Here is a 20,663-nt window from a genome sequence, read left to right as displayed (position 1 = left end):
CCCTAAACAATCCATTAGGTCTTCTATTCTAGGAATAGGGAACCTATATCTGATGGTGATCCTATTTATAGCTCTAGAATCAGTACACAACCTCCAAGTACCACATTTCTTTGGGGCTAACAAGGTAGGGACAGCACAAGGGCTAATGCTTTTCCTAATTAGGCCTTGGTCTAAGAGCTCTTGGATTTGCTTGGCAATCTCAACATTTTGTTGGGGAGTCATCTTATAAGCTGCCTTGTTAGGTAAGGATGCTCCGGGAATGAAGTCTATTTGATGTCTTATGGTTCTTTTAGGAGGTAAGGTGGCTGGCTGTCCATCACTTACTATGCCTTTGAATTTCTTCAACAAATCTTGCACCTCTATTGGCAAATCTGGCTGCTCTTTCTTGTCTTCCTTTTTAGGCTTCACCACTAGTGCAAACCCTATACCTTCACCTTCCTCAAGTGTCTTCAAGAACTGTTTTTCTCTTACCAAAAGAACATTAGGACCTGCTGCCCTTTTGTCACCTTCCTCAAGGATAGACTGAATCTTGCATGTGACTCCATCTTTCTTGAATGAGTATGCATTCTTGGCTCCATCATGGTTAGCTTGTCTATCAAATTGACATGGTCTTCCTAATAGAAGATGGCATGCATCCAATGGGTAGGTCATCACATAACACTTTGTCCTTATACCTCCCAATGGTAAATTCCACCCATGCTTGCTCATTGACTAGGACATGTTGGCCTATGTTTAACCAAGTGACTCTATAAGGATTGTTGTGAGGTATCCTTCGCAATTTGAGCTTACTCACTGCCTCTTCTGACACAATATTGTCTGTAGATCCTGAATCAATGATCACTTTACACACATTGTCCATAATCTTGCATTTGATTCTAAATAAGGACCTTCTTTGGTTAGGCTCTTCTCTGACCGGTTCTTTGATCAAGGTTCTCCTTATCATCAAGTTGTCACCTACTTCTGACTCTAAGGCAACCTTTGAGGTCTTGCTGCTTGAAGACTCTTCTTGAAGATAGTCCACTCTTCTTTCACTACCTTGTGATGATGATCCCTTCTCTGGACACCTATATGTTGGATGACCAAGTTGGTTGCAATGGTAACACTTCATTGTTGCAAAATATGAGGAACCTCTACCTTGTCCACTAGATCTTCCTCTAGATCCACTGTTTGATCCCCTTCCTCTATTGAGTCCTCCTCTGCTAGTGCCACTCTATTGCTGCTCAGTGAGTTTAGACTCTCCTTGTGTTCTTTGTTCAGAACTTCTTCCACCAAAGCCTCCCCTATGGCCTCTATTATCTTTTCCTCTACCCTTGCCCCTATTGCTGCTTGAGTCATGTCTTCTTTTTCAGTTTTTCCTCCACTTTAAGGGCAAGTTGATAGGTTTGATGGACTGTTTTTGGGCTCATTAAACTGATCTCTTCTTGGATGTTCCACCGTAAACCATTTAGGTACCTAGCAACCTTGAGACTCTCTTCTTCCAACACATGAGATCTAAGGATAAGTTTGTGAAACTCCTTCGTCAAGGTCTTTTTGTCTTAAGTTTTGTCTCTTCCTATGAATTTGCACTTCATAGTCATCAGGGAGATAGACTTCTTTGATTTTGACTAGCATCCCTTTCCAAGAAGATATGGGTGTTTTGCCCATTTTCTTCCTCTCATCTTGCACAAATTGCCACCATGTGAGAGTAGCTCCTCTCATCCTAGACTTGACTACCTTGACTCTCTGGGCTTCAGTTATGCCTTCCAATTCAAAATGGTTCTCCATACCTTCTATCCATTCTAGGACCACTTCTGCCTCCATCTTACTAGTGAACAATGGCAATCCTTCTATTGATTTACCACTCAAGGCTTTCAACGTCTTCAGGAAAGGTTCTTGCTCTAGGACAGGATCAGGTTCAAGCACTTTGTCTATCTCTAACACTTCCTTACCCTTCCCTTCTGCTCCTTCAACCTTTACCAACACTTCATCTGCCTTGGTTTCAATTGCACCAAGCTTACTCTCCAATTCAACCAACTTTTCTTTCAGGAGTCTATTCTCTTCCTCTTGATCATCCACTTTCCTTGCCAACTCTGCATTGGTCACCATGTTGTTGTCTCCTACAGATTCCACTAAGGACATCAACTCTTCTAGCCCAAATCTTATAGGCTCTAATACCAATTTGATGGGGTTCACCTAGTTTGCTTAACACTTCACCTAGTTGGTGTTGCTTATTTCCACCAACTCACCAAGCCTAGTTGCTCTCTAGACCTCCAAGTCCTTCTCAGTCTCTTCTAGGGCTTGACTCTTGACCATTCCAAGGTGTTTGCTTCAAGTGTTTTGGCCAGGAACCCTACCAATTCACAGTGCGTCTCAGGTGCTCAATTATGGCTTCTTGGCTTCAACTTGTCAAATCAACCTCCTACTGTTGTGAGATGATGCAGAGGTGTGGAGGAGGCTACTAACATGTTTTGAATGCATTTAGGGTCCATTTGAGGTTAGCAGTCATTGGGTTTCTTACCGATTATAAAATCTTGCCTAGAAAAGGGCTACAAGGAATGAGCCCCAATTAGGCCTCCTAAATCCGGTTTTTTAGGGCTTGAGTGAAAACGGTCCAAAAGACCCCCTACCAAGTTTGGATTTTCTTCAATGTTTCATCTAACCTCAAGAGATTTTTGTGGTTTTGGCTTCTTGTTTCACCGTTCAATATGCTAACCCCAAAAAGGAGGGTTTTGAAGGGTTTCTAGGCCTTCTAGCCAGCAGTGACTGATCAAGTTGGGGTTTAGGCATCAAATGACTTTATCAAGGCTTCTACTTGCATTGGCAACACTGTCCCAACTCCATGGACCCCTCCAAAAGCTTAGATGGTGATATGGCATTCACCCCTGCACTTAGCACTTCAATTTCACCTTATTTCCCCTAGCCGGGTTGCTCCTGGACTCACCTAGAATAAGGTGACAAACATATTGAAACTCGTCTCCAACACTTGTCCCTGCATATATACATTGTACAAGTGGTTGCCCTTCATGTCCCAATACGCCGTGATGGTAGCACGTGTGGAATTCATGGGGCAACCATTTTACATAAAACTGCTATATACAAGCCAACACTGGCTATTTGCAAACCAAAGCAAGAAAACACAAATGAAAACTATCTACAAAGCTTGAAATTGAACCAAAAATATTGTAGCACACTAGAGAGACTCAATCCATTGCTGGATCAATGGATTCAATCTATTTTCAATTACAAAATGAGTAAAATCAAGCCAAAATGCTGCCAACTAGTCTGAAAATGAGTAGTTTCAGATTGTTGAACTTACATAACACATTCTCCAACCTTGGTAACCATGCAAGAGAGGGTACTTATAGTTTTCCCACGTGTGGAGTCATCTTAAGGCGTAGGACAATCCCTAACTCCATCGCTAACCAATTTTTGGACAAAAGTTGTCATGACAACTTTTTGCAATTTTGCACTTTTCCACTTCTTGGTCTTCCCAACCTTTGAGACCTATTCTAAATCATCACACATGACTTTTAAAACATTCCTAAGACTAATTTAACCCTCCCTAATATTCCTATACCAAGTTTTGACACTTTTGACCATCAAGAACGTCAACTATCTACTCAAACCCACTATTTACACAAAAATGCAAACCTCAGAAGAATGAACTCAACCTAGGCCTACATTGACTCAAAAAACTAATTCTTGGACCCTCCTGGAGTACTTATTCACTACTGACTTGGCTAGGGTCAGTACAAGCCGAAATTGTGAAAACTAGATAGCCTAAGTCCTAGGTGCTCCTGCACCAATGGGCTGCCAAGTCTAGCAAGGAGGTTAGAAGCAACCATTTCTTGGACTTGGTAGACAACGGACCCAAGCAACCCTTTCATGTCTCGTATACCCACTCTTTCTATTGTTACCTTAGAATAGATTATGACTGATTAAGAATGGATATGCTTGTAGGTGTTTGCCTTTCCTTGTGGGTGCAAGTTATCTTTGATTTATAAATTTATGAATTCTTGATTGCAGTAGGATATTAGATTCAATGATAATTACATTGAGTACTTTGATAAATATTAGCAAGTTAAGAATGGAAATTGTCTCCTAATCAAGCAAATTAATTTAAGTCATAAGTGTATTGAAATTAGGTAATTGTTGTTAAAAAGGCCTATATCTAGCAAGGGACATTACAAGGAAGCAATCGATACAGCTATTTGCATTCAAAATAGAGGTTTGATTAGAGCCAAGCACAACAAGTCACCTTATGAACTATGGAATGGTTGGGCAATGTCTGTTAAGCATTTTAAAAAATTTGGCAGCCCTTGTCATATTAGGAGAGATGAGGATAATTTAGGCAAATTCGATCCTGGAGCTGATGAAGGTATATTTCTAGGGTATTCTTCAAAAAGTAAAGCCTACAAATGTTTTAACAAGAGATTGCATAAATAGTTGAAAGCACTAATGTGAAAATTCATGAGATTGCTAACTCCTCTGAAAGATTGCAAAGATGTGATGATGACTTGCAAAATGGTGAGGCTGAAAGTGTTGATCAGCAAACTTCTACTAGTGTGCATGCTGGGACAGCAAGTAACAATGCTGGAAGTACCTTTCATAACAGTCAAAATGAAAGAGTTGGTACACATTTAAAAGGTGAAACACCAGATACATCAGCTGGACATACATCCCCACATGATCAAAATAGGATGTCATGTCCCTTCTCTAGCCACTGTTATTTTTTCTCCTAATAAGGCTTAAGTATGTTTCTTCTCCATAATTGGCCAATTTTCTGAGTTAGAGAAGTCTTTTGATTCAATAAGTGGTGGGGTCCAGTTCACTTAAGTGGCTTCCTGATTTTCAGTCATGGCTTGGGGCCAAGATAAATTAGATATTTTATGACTTCTTCCTACCTTGTGGATCAGAGCTGAGGGTTATTCTTTTCCCTAATATTATCGCCAGTTTAGGTTTGAAGGTGGAGCGCATATTTTAGGGTTGAGGGTTATATTGCTATGGTGGAAGAAATGGAAGTATTCTGCAATCATTATGATTTTATATTATTTTTGGTCTGCCGCCAGAACTCCATGCTAAGGACGCAACCCCTGAGCATCAAGCCTTAGACACCACCCCAAGCAAACAGTCCCAGTCGCTGCATGCATGCTACAGCAGTGTAGGTGCGGTTACAGTAGCAGATTTCAGTTTCAGAATTACAGTTCGCCATTGCTGAGGGTTTCAGAGATATTTGTAAAGGGTTTCAGAGGTATTCACTCAGGCAACGCTGATGATGGACAATGAAGGGTTTGAGACCGCCATGGGTCCTCCTCTAGATTATTCTGTCAGCTCTTGGTATTCCTCAATCATCCAATAAGAAATAAATAATATTGTTTTCAATACCTTATTTCTGTTTTAGACAGTTTGGGCATATCTGGTTTATATCCAATAAGAAATCTGTTCCAGAACTGTTTGATCTATCTTGAATGGAATGCTTCAATTTGATAGTATTTTCAAACCAATACCCTAGCTGGGTTATTTCACGTGGATAAATTTTATGGACAAATTTAATGAGATCTTTAGGGATTGCAAGATATTTGCCAGATTTCAAAGTTTTTGGTGATTTTCAGCTAACTCTGTGTGACAGAGCAAACTAATATATAGAGTTTCTAAAAGCTATTTTACTTTTACTTTTGAGAGAGTTTAAGTAAAGAAACAATAGGCTGACTCTTGAAATGGTAAGCCATGTCAATATGGAACATGGCCTACTATTTTATAGGCAGCCCCATGGCTTTTATGTGTACCCTTATTATGGTATCAATTGCTGTACCACAGGGACGCCTCCCCCCCCCACCATATCCCTGTGTTTCCGAGACAAGGACATTTTCAGGACACATGGACTTGGGGAAAGCATCCCTCTGCTGCATTGCGACCTCATCTGGATGCTATCAGTACACTAGAGATGCCGAGACATCCAGGAGTCCCATGACCATCCTAGGGGCACCCAAGCATCTCTTACATCCCCAATCAGAAACTCCACATGAAAACAAAAAAAGTGACAAACTTGTAAAAATGACATTCATCATAAAGGTTTGTGAGGTTTTATAGGCCTTTCCTAGCCTTGCTGGCAAGAGCTCCGCCTCTCAACCTAACCCTATATCGCAACAAAGAGTGCACTAGAGTATTGTCTGTAGACCTGTTGTGACCATTTCACACATCGCCCCATTTAAAATGGGGACCCCCTCTTTTTGCTCGTTTTTGCTCGCCTTTCGCTTTGCTTTTTAGGGTTTTGGTAGTTCGTCAGTTGTCTGGATTTAGGGTCAAGCCTTAGGGTTTCCGTTACTGTCTTTTCAGGCCAGAGTCCAGTCAGTCTTGAGAGCTTTTTAAGCTTCCTTTTGTAGGATGCAATTTTGAATGGAATGAATTCACCAGAATGGTCTATTTTCAATTGGAATTTTGAGTGCAGAGTCTTAATTTGTCTAAGTGTGAATGATGAAATTGTGAATTTTGTCCAAATGAGTAATTTTGACCAAATTTTGAGTTTTTTTTATTTTTGATCCCGGGCATGGGGAATGATTTGTTTTTGCCTTGTGAAGTGATTAAACTTGTGAAATCATGATATTTTGGCCTGTAGGAGCAAAATCGCTCCTGTCCCTCAGTGAAGGACCGGAGCTCGTTTTCAAAAATCTTACTATCTCTGCAGGATCAAGATGATTTTTCGAATGGAAACGGTAAAGAAAGGCGTGATCTTTCCGTTGAATATAAATTGAAGAATTTCACGAACACAGAAATGCCTCAGGAAGCAAAATCGCTCCTGTCCCTCAGTGAAGGACCGGAGCTTAAAATCAAACATCACCTCGTCCTTGCAGGATTTTAACAACTTGACGATTTGGAGAGATCCAAGGGAGTGCATTTTACCAGATGAATATAATTTTAAGGCCAAACATGAAGAAAAGTGGACTAGAATGCCAAGATCGCTCCTGTCCCTCAGTCAAGGACCAGGGTGAAATCCATTGTAGCTCCCGTCCCTCTCCCAGGGACCAAAGCGAAATTCTTCATAAGGCATGTCTCAGGCAAAGATCAAGCAAGTTTTATGTTTGAAGGCAAGAAAGGAGGTAAATTGAACTCGTTGAAGACAAATTGAAGATTACCAAACATCTACAAGGGACCCAAATGCCCAAGTTCGCTCCTGTCCCTCAGTCAGGGACCAGAGCGATTTTTACCTTAGACAAATTTCTTGCCAAGTTTGAATGATTTCCAAGCCAAAGGTGAATAAAACGGAGCATTACAAGACCATTGAAGATAATTTTTGAAGTTAGCAAAGTGAGATGAAGCCTACAAGAGCAAGATCGCTCCTGTCCCTCAGTCAGGGACCAGGGCGATATGATGGTTATATTGCCTTTCCTCCAAGTTCAAGACACTCCAAGACGAAGTACAAGGTGGTGAGGACGTTTTAAGGCATCTCAATGAAGAACGAAGTATCCAAGGTCACCAATGTTGAAGGAATTACACCAAGACACCCAGTTCGCTCCTGTCCCTCAGGCAGGGACCAGAGCGAAAGTATTCAAATGAGGCTAAATTTGGGTTGCTATTCACATTTTGAATGTTTGAAAGAAAGTAAAGGATATTGTTTTGCACTTTGAAGATAATTGCAAGTTAGTATGATGAAGATTTTGCACTAGATACCCTAGTTCGCTCCTATCCCTCAGGCAGGGACCAGAGCGAAATTTTCATGAGGGCTTAGATTTTGAAAGTTGATCGCGTATCAAGTGGCCAAGAAGGACCAAAAGACTTCATTTTACACGATGAAAGCAATAGCAAGTTGATGAAAGCAAGCATGAGCTTAAGACGTTGAAGTTCGCTCCTGTCCCTCAGTCAGGGACCAGAGCGATATTTACTATAGTTGCCAAATCCTTCAAATATCACGTTAAGTCAAGATCATGCGAGGTGGTAAAGGGTCTAAGGTATCTTAAGAAGGTGATATACAAAGGTTTCAAACGTCAAACGACTATCAAATGAAGCCAAGGAAGCTATATCGCTCCTGTCCTTCAGGCAAGGACCAGAGCGATTTTTATTAAATCCTTCATTTTCCTTCAAAAGCATGTCAAAGCAAGGTTGCACAAGATCAAGATCGTCGTTTGGAAGGCAATGAACGAGAAGTTAAAGGTTAAGTACGAAGAATGTTGGCTAGAGCACTAAGATCACTCTTGTCCCTCACCAAGGGACTAGGGCGATAATTTTCTAAACATCGAATATGCCTTGTAGAAGTTAAGCGAAACAAGCGTAGAATGAAGAAGTGATGTTATTTTTCGCCTTATAAAGAGGATTGGTGATTAAAGAAGCGAGATCAAGGAGAGAAACACCAGGATCGCTCCTGTCCCTCACCAAGGGACCAGGGCGATATTTGCTAAAATACTTATCCTTCGAAAATCATGTCAAAACAAAGTTGCAAAGGGTTTAAAACGTCATTTGGAAGGCGATACAAAAGAAGTGAACGTTAAAAGGTGACAAATTTGAGCTAGGATTCAAAGTTCGCTCCTGTCCCTCACCAAGGGACCAGGGCGAAAAACACTCAAATATCAAATTTGCCTTGTAAAAGACAAGTAAATTATGCGTGGAATGAAAGAATAAAGTTGTTACTTGCCTTGCGATACAAATTGGCAACTTAGAAGGCAAAGACCAAGGAATAAATACAAGTTCGCTCCTGTCCCTCTCCAAGGGACCAGAGCGATATCACCTCAAGAGGCACTCATTTGCAAGGTCAAGTCACCCAAGTTCGAAATTCCTAGCAAAAAATGCCAATTCCAACGTAAGGATGGAGATTTTAAACGTCAAAAGTGCAAGAGTCAAGGCCAAGTTGATGGATCGCTCCTGTCCCTCAGTCAGCGACCAGGGCGATGAGGTTTGTATTTTTCATCTTCAATCTTTGGCGCCAAAGCAAACATTTTTTGAATTTATTTTAAATGCTAAATTCGATAAATTTAAAAATTCAATTAAATTAGCATTTAAAATTTGCGCTAAATATTAATTAATTATTTTTGCCTTGTAAAAAAAATCGAATTTGTTAAATTAAAAAACGATGGCAATTAATTAATTAATTAATTATTAATTAATAAAAAATCAAATGGAGCGCTTGGATTATAAGGTCGGCCTTTGTTATTTATTTAAAATCATCTTAAATTGCCTTATTTTTACAAAGTCGGCCTAAGGTAATTGTGAGAGGTGAGCGCTTATAAAAGGGAGGTGAAAGATTTCATTTTCACATTATCATTTTATCATTTCACATGCGATTTGAGGAAGACAAAGGAGGTGCGAGTGGTGTTCAAGGTGCGAATTGTATTCAAGGTGGTGCGAATTTGAAGTTTGAATTAAGGCGAACTTGCCAAAGACCACATCAAAGACATCTCCAAGGGTGGCGAAATTGATAAGAAAGACGTTCACTTGAAGATCACGTGGAAAAGACTATCTAACGTTAATTTTGCCTAGGCGAATTCCTCTATTTTGCATTCTAGAGTTAGCTCTCAAGAGAGGTATGGCGATATGGTTTTATTGTTTTAAATTTTGAATTGTTGATCGTCATAGCTTAAATTTTGAATTTTGAAATTTTTGAATTCCACTAGCTCAATCGTTTTTTAGGAAATGATAACTCAAGAACTTATCATGAAGTTTCCTAAAAAATTAATCTTTAATCTAATCTATGTTATGTATTGCAATATCTAGTTACTTATTATGAAATATTGTGTAGGTATGGCGACCCCGAAGGCGGGAGCATCCACCAGTCGTCCAGCTCTCATGAAGGAAGATCAGAAGACCGAAGAAGTGGAGACCAAGATCGTGTCGAAGTGGAGCAACATTGGAGATACCAACTTGGGCAACTTCAGCACGAAGAAATTTCGAGATGTCCCTTACATTGGCAAGCCATCACCTGTCGCCTGGAGGATAATTGAAAGTGGCATCATTAAGGCGGCTGGCTTCCCTCCAGCAGTGCAGTGTCATGAGTTGATGATCGAGTGTGCTCGTCATTATGATCCTCAATCCAGAACGATCGTGTCCAAGGAAGGAAACACTTTAGCTTATCTTTCAGAGGAAGCTATAAGTGAGGCTTTCCATCTTCCAGAGCACAGAGATATGGTCTACAAGAGCATAGAAGGAGCCAGATCAATGTATGAAGATGATCCAGATGCTTGCCTAAGCATCATTAACAAGAACTGGTTACTCAAGAGTCGTCCTCGCCTGAGTAAGGTACCGAACACACCACACAGGATTGATTTCCAGGAGGAGTACAGAGATTTGATTACAATGCTCAACCGAGTCACAGGTGCACCTCAAGCTTTTTACTTTGAAAAGTGGATGTTCTACTTCATTCAGGTGATAGTTCAGGGTAAAGGAACAATTCATTGGGCTAGAATGATTAGCCATTGCTTGGACGTACAGTTGAGGAAACTCAAAGCTACCAAGTCCTTCCACATGAGTTCATACGTCATCTATGCCTTGATCAGGAGCTTTGAGTATGCAGGACTACCTCACAGAGGAGTGATTGGAAGAGGACCCGGCGAGGTCAGAGTTTGTGATTCCTATGTTCACTTGCATCATCCGCCAGGAAGCAACTACAAGTTAGTTAATGATACCTTCACGATGAACATCACAAGGACGTTACAAGGTGGGATTCACAACAGATTATCTCAGGATGCACAGGAACTAGTAAAGAGGTACGGTGCTTGGTTTATCCAATTTCCGAAGTTTACTTATATCAGAGTTCATGGATGTCCTTCACCTCCATACATGTTGCCAAGATATCCGACAGACAGAATTGTGTTACTTGAGGTAACAAGACAGTTGGCAGCTTATGCGAAGGCATTCAGACACAGACATGGAAATGGAGTTCCGGTACCTATCATATTGGGCAATTCAGTTGAGGTATGTCCTAATGCTTTAGCCATGGATGACGCAGAGAAGGAGTTAGCTTTGTATTCTTTTTCATTCTTTGCTTTGAGGGAAAGCTTTGATCCACATGGATATATAGAGGAGACAGTCGGTAGGAAGTTTAAGCATGAGTTTCAGATAGAAGATTTTATGATGAATCTCTTAGACAATCTTGAAGTGAAAAGAAAGATGCATTCTAGATTGCCTTTGGATTTCATCAGGAAATGCAAGATTTACAGAGTGGCCGACCAAGCACAGGACAGTGGCAGACATCTCCAGTCATCCTATGATCGAGAAAGCAAATCAATAAGGTTAGATTGGAATGAGCCCGAGGTCGTGGATCTAGATGCTTTGATGGCTCCAGTCTTGTCTTGTACTCGCAGATGGGTTGATGTGCAGCATCAGAAGTTGAGAGAGCAAGGCATAGCTATGACTTTCACTTTGGAAGAGAAGCCAGTTGAAGGAGGAGCAAGTGTAAGCGAAGGTAATCCTAATCCCAGAAATGCAAATGAAGGCAACCTTCGAAGTGCAAGTGAAGGCGATCTCCATCCAAGAGGCTCGAAGAGGAAAGAGAGGCCTGGAAAGAGAGAATCTTCCAAGAAGAAACAAGAGGCCAGCCGAGATCGTTCATCCGGTACATCTTCTCGACAAGAGAAAAGGACACTTGAAGTGGAAGAGTCTATGGAGTTGATGGTTCAGAATGATAAAGAAGGACAGGTACCTCAAGGGTCGCCAAGTGGATCTCTCCAAGATTATGAGTTACATGAAGACAAGAACAATGACGAGGTAACATCTCCTCACAGAGAAGAAGAAATATTGCATAAGGAGATACAGGTTAGAGAGACAAGATCAGCCATCCCAGATTGGTTGAAGGAAAGATTAACGAAGGTGATTGTGATCGAGGACGAAGACAATGTGATTGATTTAGAGAGCCTTGTTGGACATTCCCAGGAAGTGACAAAGAAGAGAAAGGCTACCAAGATGTCCAAGATGATTAGAGATGAGACTGGATCCAGAAAATTACAGATAGCTACACCAGCAGTAGACAAGTACGAAGGTGAGATCCTAGCAGAGGAATATGATGTAGAGACATTTGAGCTAGGTCCATCCACAGCTGAGCAGACACTTGATGATGCCACCGATTCCTTTGAGCCATTGAAGGACAAGCTTAGAGAAGAAATGGAGAAGAGTAGAAAGCTCGAGAGAGAGGTCGATGCATGGAGAACATATTTCAGCCATCTCAATCAGCCTTTAGGACGTCAGGATCCAGCAAGATCACCTATACAGGCACTTCCCCTTCAATCAATTGGTGAGGCAGAGAGATTCAAGAGTATGATCCAGCGTACGAGTACTTGGATGGACAAATCTCATACAGTTGCCGTAGAATTTGCAACAAGGATGATGAAGACTATTCATAGGGCTATTCAGGTTCTTGAGATCATCCACAATTTGATGATAACAGTAGCCGCTTTTGCTCATACCAAGGATGTTATCATTCCTGTCTTGAAAGTAATTAGACAAACATCGAGGAAGGTCTTAGTGCAGGAAAAGATTATGGATGGAGGACCTCACAGTTTACTTCAGTGGTCAACCTTACTCCAGATGAAGGAAGTTCTCTTTGAGGACATCAATACCAGATGCAGTCATGTTGAGGAGGTGATCAACCCGATCCAGGACAGAGTATTTGAGGTACTACGTACCATTCTTGGCAGGAGGATCGAAGTTGAGACAGATGTGGATTTGCAAGAATTGGAGGATAGGATCAAGGTCATCTTTTGCAAGGACGTCAATATCACAGATGAGCAACAGGACCAGATGTTTGCTACCATGCTCCTGATTGAAAAGACTAAAGAACTTGAACTTACATGGGACGCAGCTCTTCTAGATGCATTTGATCAAGTCATCCACTTGGAAGAAAGAATGAAGAATCTTCCCGAGATTCCAATTGCTGAGATCGAGGGAATCGTGTCAAGATTCATTGCGTATGCTAAAAAGGAGCATTGGAAAGGGAATAAGATTCTAGATGAGAGGTTGTTATAGATGACATGGCACCTTAGTTGTCATTGGTCTATGTTTCCTAGATTTTCGTGCCAAATTTATAATTGGCTATGCATTTAATGTTGTGCAATAAAAGGGGAACTTTTGTAACTGTAAAGCGGAAAATCGCGATCGAACCCTAGTTGCTCTCCCCTCTTCCAACTCCGAGGAGAGAGAAGGGAGATTCACTAGGGTTGATGGTTTTCACTTAGGGGAGAGACTTTACATTCAAAAGAGGGGTTGAAACCCACAAGATCCAATCCCACGCAATGCAAGATTGGATGCTAAATGTGTTTCAAGGGTTAAGAAAGCAAGGCTACCCTCTTTTGTAAAGAATGTTGATAGAAAGATTAAGCTAAGCATGCATAGAAAGTGACAAAGATTCGCTTATAAACTGAGATAGGGATATAGGATGAAGCTGCGGACCTGGAATTAGCAGTAAAATGTCGATACGGCGCTGTCCTGTAAATTTGAGCAAAAGTTGTCGGGACGATGGCGCCCGGCGCCACGGTCCTCCGAAAAATCCGCGAAACGAAGGGGGATCTGTTCGTCTCTGCACAAGGATTCCAGATCTTCGATTTCAGCCGCGTACCTGCAACCTACACACAGAAAAGCGAAGACGATTGGGGGGTTAGGGATTAGGGGTTTGCCTTTAGGTCAAACCCCGGTTTTGGAATTAACCAAGAAATGAGCAAGTGCTGTAAATGTAAATGTATGTAAAACAAGTACTAATACCTTGTTCTAAGGATGTTTGTATCCTTATGTGCGAAGGTATAGATGTTGTATGTTGTTGTAGTAGTATGTGATCTCCTCTTCAATGGTTGAATCCTTGACTTGAATGCAACACTTAGCCTTGAATGGAGACTTAGAAGGAATGCTTGAATGCTTGAATGTTTGAATGCTTGAATGCCTGAGTATAGTTTCCACGCTTGTACACATATCCTCTTCATGCCAAATGAGAGAGAAAAATGTAGTTTATATACTTGTCAATTAGGGCTGATAGACTGATTTTCCCGACCTTAGGCCGACCAGGAAAGTTAATTTCCAATTTGCAAACAAAAAGACCCGAGACCCCTTAGGAGACCGGGCCCAAAATAGGACCCAGGGACCAGGGCGCTGGGCGCCATGGTCCTGGGGACCAGGGCGCTAGGCGCTCTGGTCCCACCTCCCGGGACAGCAGGGTGCAAGGAGGTTCAGGCCAAGGTGCTTGAAAAATGCAGTTTTCAGTGTCATAATCAGGTTTCGGGGTCTCCATTCAGGTTGCGTGTTGCGTCGCCATCGTGAAGACCGAAACGCAGTCGAAATTGCAAGTGTCGCAATTTTAGGACGCTACAGTAACAAACCCTAATTAGGGTTTAGGTGTCATGATCTTGACCGTTGATCTGCTTTCAATCTGGACCTTTCATTGTAATTGAAGATGCTATTTATACCCTCATTTTCATTTCATTTGTAATAGAGATAGTTAAGAGATAGAGAGAAAGTTTGATGTATTAGAGAGATTAGAGTTTAGAAGCAATTTTACTTTTGTAACAAGATTGAGTTTGAGGAAAGGAATTCAAACAATTGTTGTATATGATGACTTTGAAATCAATGAAATATTGAAGTTATGGTGTTTTGTTGCAACTTTCTTGGTTATCTTCATGGTTGTTCAATTTACTTGAATCATGCTCAATCAAAGTAGTGTGTTAATTCGAAGGACATAGTGTGAGACTTGATCTTTGGTAGGATTCGCTTTCCATACCACTAGCTTCTTGCTGATTGTAGGAACGCCTTGCGTGGTCAACTGGAGATATTTGAATCACTTAACCTTCAATCATTATTGTATCTTGGATATGTACCTTCGTGGTAGTGTCTTTGATCTTTGATGCATTGAAAATCATTTCGTTACCTTAGAAGATTGCACCAATTTCAATTAAGTTGTTATTTTATGGCGAAATTGAAGTTGGTAGAATCGTGCCAAGTCTTGTCCACATGAAGTCATTCTTAGGGTTAGATTAGATTAGACCTCTTGCAAACCCTATCCTTTTGTTATTTTTTGAAACCTTCTTTAGTTTAGTAAGACTTTCGGAGTGTAAGGCCCCTTGAGGACACAGCAAATCACATCATACCGCTGGTGCTTATCCACACGTAGAGACCCTACTAACCAGAACATTGGAGTCATCCTAACTGATTCTTCATGCGAATCTTCAGCAGTTAGAGACTTTATTCAAGAGAGGATAAGATGCCTTTAGGTATTTTATTCTGTGTATGATGGTGTACAAAATACACGTCAACAAGACCCCATTAGAAGCTCCTATCCCCAAACCCCACAAGGGGCACTACCCCTTTAACACTGTTGGGAGCTCTACCCCCAAACCCCCCACAAGGGGCACTGCCCCTTGACCTAAAACCTCCACGCACCATTATTATTGTTCAATACAATCATTGCCATGTTTTTATGTTTATTGGTTTAAACTTTACTTAGGATGCCAAAGTTTCATTTGCAATTCTTATCATTATTCTTGATTCACTCCCAAAGTTCCAAAACTCTACCCACCATTGTTAATGTTCAATGCAATCACTGCCATGTTTTAAATGTTTATTAGTTTAAGCTTTACATGGTATGCCAAAGTTTCATTTGCATTTCTTATAATTATTCATGATTTGCTCCCAAAGGTCCAAAACTCTCCCCACCACTGTTAATGTTCAATGCAATCATTGTCATGGTTTTAATGTTTAATAGTTTAAACTTTACACAGTATGCCGAAGTTTCATTTACAATTCTTATAGTTACTCCTTGCGCATCTTTGTATAACTAATGTTTCACCTACTATACATATTTGCCCCACCTCCTCGCCGCCCTTGCGTCACAGTCCCCTCGCCATCTCTCCACCATCCCCCACTTAGGCCCTTGGTCCCCCCTCCAATATCTTAAACCTAAAGCACTAAACTGAAAAAAGAATCATTCTACCTTTGATCTATATTTTTTGCCTATGGGTAAACATGAGCTAAGGATACTTCAAAAACCACTTTTTTGAAAAACCCGTTAGATAGTAAGGTGCCACAACCCAAGTATAGAATCATTGCATACATGTCTCGCATGTGCACCATGAGTGCAACTATCACCAAAGGCACAAACATGAAGTAGAGAAAGGTGAAGTCTCAAGCTCCCTCTTGCACACCAAGGATCACAAAAATGAGAGTTGACAAAAAAATGACTCCCTTTCTCCTTTGCAAGCACTGTGTGTTGCCGATACAATTTGCAAATGAAAAATGTTGTAAAATATTATTCATGACTCGTAAGCGTTATCATACTTTTTGTTTATGAATAATGAAGGATGTATATCAATCTCATTAATCTGATTTCAAGTGGGCAACAAAATTCTGTGACAAAACAAATATAAAGGTTTTACAAACATCTCCTTATTAAAATAATAGATTACATTCAGATCTTACCATCTAAATTGAATCCAAGTGAAAATACCTCACAATAATTCAAAATAACAACCAGGCTCACAAAAATTATATCAAAATATTAGCAAAAGGTTGTTTTGAAATATTAGCAATGCAAATAAAAAGTGTTTATTCATTATACATTTATATGACATTAATAATATTTCATTATACCCTTTCTAGAAGCTTGGTTGTTACCACCTTTGAGCTTTAGGATCAGATTGATTGTAAGTTGTTTTCTCTTGGATGTAACTAAGCTAGCAAGATGTCGAGATAATTGTTTATTTTTATTGTAAGAATAGATCTTTCTAATTAGTGTATACATATTATTTCTTCTCAAATATTTTAGTGCTTTATTGAAAAGGGTTAATAAGATTTATAGATCTATTATTCAACCATCTTATACATTGAATTTTTAAAAAGAGATAAATACTATGCTGCCTATGAATGGTATCCCACTACATTTGTTGCTTTTGAACTGTCATTGTGTCTATTTGCATAATTATTCTAGGATATCTCCATTCTTGTAAATAAAAAACGGAAACCACTTTGCATGGATGGAAAGAAAAAGAAGCTACTAAAACTACAGCATCAATCAGTGGATTTGTTTGTGTATGAGGAGGAAATCAACATTCTTAAGAGCAATCTGCCCCCCGCTCTCCTCCTTGTTTGTGCCTTTGTTCACAGCTGTATGCATGTTGCACAAGAAAAAATTGGCTGCTAAATCTAGGAAATGGAAAGTTGTAGTTTGAATTCAGAAAAATAGAAGATTAAGTAAATTACTAAATTCAGGCAGCTTAATTTGGTAAATTACTACAGAAACCACATCCAATATTTGCATCACAATTTGTATGCAAATACGCTTCATCTAGAAGGACAAAATACCATCGCAGCTGCATTACAATAGAAAATATCCCCAACAGAGTTTATGCCAATCGTTCCATCTTACAATTAGATCATGGCCCATTAGATTTGAATTTCTGAGTGTTCTCCGGGCTAGAAATGTTTGATATAAAAGTGCATCACTAGTGATTTAAGCATAATAACAAAATCATTTTAAGTAAAAAGTATAAGATCTTTTTAAAGATATTGAATAATTAGATTTCAACTATGTTTGCAGCTTCCCAGATAGACACAGTTTAGGCCATGATTGGAATTACTCAGTTTCAATGTCTCAGCTTATTTAACTGTTCTATATATATCCTTCAATTTCTTGGCTTATTGTGACTGTTTTGTATACATCGTATTCACCTTTAATATCCATCAATTGGTTTTTAATAGAAAAAATGCCACTTCAAACCTTAACAGAGCAGGCACTAGGGGTTTAATTGATTTTCAATCACAGATAGACACAGTTTAGTCCATGATTGAATTACTTCGTTTAAATGCTAGTGAGTGGTGCCAACAAGAAATTTTCAGACCTACCTGACTTGCTCAGGGCTTATGTGGGTTTCAAATTAAGTGTAAATATTCCTAATCGCAAAAGAAGAAAAAATTGGTAATTCACTACTAGGCTAGTGTATATATTTTAGGGGGGCAAATTTTAGGCTATATACTATTACAACTTTTACGTTGCTCAATTCAAGAAAGAGAGGGTGATTCAATTCTAGAAACAGGCTAAGTTAGCATTTAAACTCCTATTGGAACTTCAGCATTAATGAACGGTCAGGGCCTTCCACCCACCAACTAAAAGAAAAAGGAAAATGACAATTCAATCCTACAAACAAACTAGATAAATTTAAGGCTCGAGTTGGCTCAATCATAGGTTTGTGTATAGTCTGAGCTAGTGTATATTTTCCTATTAAACCTTAAACATTAATCAGTTACCAGAATAATTTAATTAAAATTCAGGACAAAATGGATGGGTTTTAACTTTTAACTCAAGTTCAAAAGGGATCAACCAAACTCCCACCTGTCAATTGCCTTATGCTCCAGCTCAAAATCCATCTTCCGATAATCCTTTCCACGCAATTCTAACAATATCTCCCTGGGCTTCGCATCGCCAAAGGGATTCACCTTAGGCTTTCTACTCGAAGGACTCTGCAAACTGATCAAAGGGCTCTGCGGCCGACTCGAGTGAGAGCTCCCCGGCCTGCTAGAATGGGAACTGGTAGGCCTGCTAGTATTGCTCCTTGTCTCATATTCAGCATCCAATTTCCTCCAGTCCTGCCCTTTCTCGGCCAATACTTCCTCCCTCGGCCTTGCTGCCCCAAAAGGGTTCACCTTCGGCTTAGCCTCGGACCGTTGCGATTCAAACCCCCTTCCATCAACTGGAGCCTGAAATCTACTAGCAGTGTAAGGGGGTGCATTCGATGCAGACAAACTTTTCTTCCCTGCACCCCAGTCATCCACCTCATCTGCCCTTGTGGCAGCGTAAACTCGCCTAGATGGAGGATTAGATTGCTTCTTGGATGCGCCCCAATCATCAAAGCCGTCTGCCCGTGACGCCACATAATCAGGCCTCGAAAGAGGCGATGGGGTCAATTTCTTAGAAACCGCCCAATTGTCCACCTCATCAGCCCGAGAGGGAATGTCCATCTCCTCATTACGCATGGGCTGTTTACGGTAATCATTATTCTCATCAAAAGGTCTCCTGTTCGAACCCCACTGTCCCCCGCCGCCAGCGCTACTTCTATTCGAAAGTTGCCCCACCTCTCTGCTTCGCCCATAGTCCCTAAACCCACCCCCAAGCCTACCAGTGCCATAACCCTCCGCCTCCTCGGCAGCGCTCCTCTCGCGGGGCCGCGTGGGCAGCAATATGCGCTCGTCCGTGGTCAGTCCCGAAGCCACTCCCACTCCGGCGGCTCCGCCACCAGAGCGGCTCCGCCCACCGGGGCCAACATAAACCCCCGAAGCAAATTCAGAAAAAGACAGCGTTTGGCCCTTCTTCTTCTTCTGCTTCGCTGTCTTTGCCACCGCCTCACCCAAGCTGGGAAAACTATCCGCCCCATCTCCGCCTCCGCCCGCCCCCAAATTCTGCAGGCTCGCTTCTCTTTTCTCTGCCTCAGCTCTCTCAGATTCAGCCGCCCAGGCGCCTGCTCCCCATGCCGTCTTCGCCATTACCAAAACAAATACAGAAAATCACAACAACCAGTAAGTTCAGCTCCACAAATTTCTCCTCGCCAAGCGCTCCACTCCTCCTGGAGCGAACGCTCCTCACACTAAAACTACTTGCAGACCGAATTAGGAATATATATAATTGCGGATTTGTTGCGAACAGAATAGCAGATTTTAATTATTTGGTGGATCCCAAAGCCGTTTTACTTCCCGTCAGTTTTGTTGCGAACAGAATAGCAGATTTTAATTATTTGGTGGATCCCAAAGCCGTTTTACTTCCCGTCAGTTAATATGGGAAGAAGATCTTGAATGATTTTTTTATTTTCTTAGTGAGAATTTTTTTTTTCTTGGAGGCTATGCATTCCACACTTTCAAACTTCTGAATGTGAGAGATGGTGGGCAAAGAGATGAGCTGGCAATCCTAATCTTCGTCACCTTTGAGAAAGAAATGAGGTGGCATGGACACGTGTAAGGTGCAGGTCACACAAAGACTTTCTTAAAACATATCTGGAATTGTACAACAATAATTGATAGTACGTGGATGCTATATTGAGTGGGCCCCATGCGACAATGTAATGATGAGATTCATTCCATAGAGCTTGGGGCGCATGTACACCGTCTTGTACGGCAGTTATTTAGCATGTTTAGGGAATTCAGTTTTCTAAAGCGTTCTAAATTTTTTTGCTTCGGTGGGGCCTGCTAGAGGATTCAAGAGAATGTTGTTTCTTTTTGGCTCTCAGCGAAAAGTCTAAATGTGAAAAGTGAGGATCGCCATTTTATTTATTTTTGAAAAAAAAAATGCAATTTAAGTGGATTTAATAGTGTTTTTTTTGGGGGGCGGGGATTATATGATTTATATTTTCTAGGACTATTTTATTACGTATGATTTAAAAGTTGAATTCAAAAGCATTTATTTAAATGTTGTTAGAATATTTGTGTTAAATAATGTTATTTTTTAATTATTATTTAAATTTTTAAAATTAAAAATAGATAAAGATATTATTTTTTAGTTCCTGCATGATATTTATGCATTCATTATGTTTTCAAATAACTTAAATAGTTATTACTCATTGTCTTTTCAACCAATCAATTTTTAAAATTTTTAAAACTAAAATAAATTTCTCTCTTTTCAAAAGTTAACATGCAATGTTTTTAGCAAAAGTTATGCAAAATAAGATTTATTTGTTATATGATTGGTCAGTATCAATTTGTGTGAGTAGAAAAAATATTTTTTTTAAAACAAAAAATACATA

At 40.3% G+C, this 20,663-nt stretch overlaps 1 protein-coding gene across 1 annotated transcript in view; it reads right to left on the bottom strand.

Moving 5' to 3' along the window:
- Positions 1-19,623, bottom strand: part of LOC131033206 (eukaryotic translation initiation factor 4B1) — a 33,826-nt gene extending 14,203 nt beyond the window's left edge. Inside the window, exon 1 of the mRNA XM_057964369.2 lies at positions 18,266-19,623. Within this exon, the coding sequence (XP_057820352.2) occupies positions 18,266-19,413 (1,148 nt within the window). The 5' untranslated portion in view covers positions 19,414-19,623. The remainder of the gene's footprint in view (positions 1-18,265) is intronic.
- Positions 19,624-20,663: the final 1,040 nt, after the last annotated feature.

Source organism: Cryptomeria japonica, chromosome 3 (assembly GCF_030272615.1).
Source record: "Cryptomeria japonica chromosome 3, Sugi_1.0, whole genome shotgun sequence".
Classification (NCBI taxonomy): Eukaryota; Viridiplantae; Streptophyta; class Pinopsida; order Cupressales; family Cupressaceae; genus Cryptomeria; species Cryptomeria japonica.
This window is presented reverse-complemented; position numbering and strand designations above follow the sequence as displayed.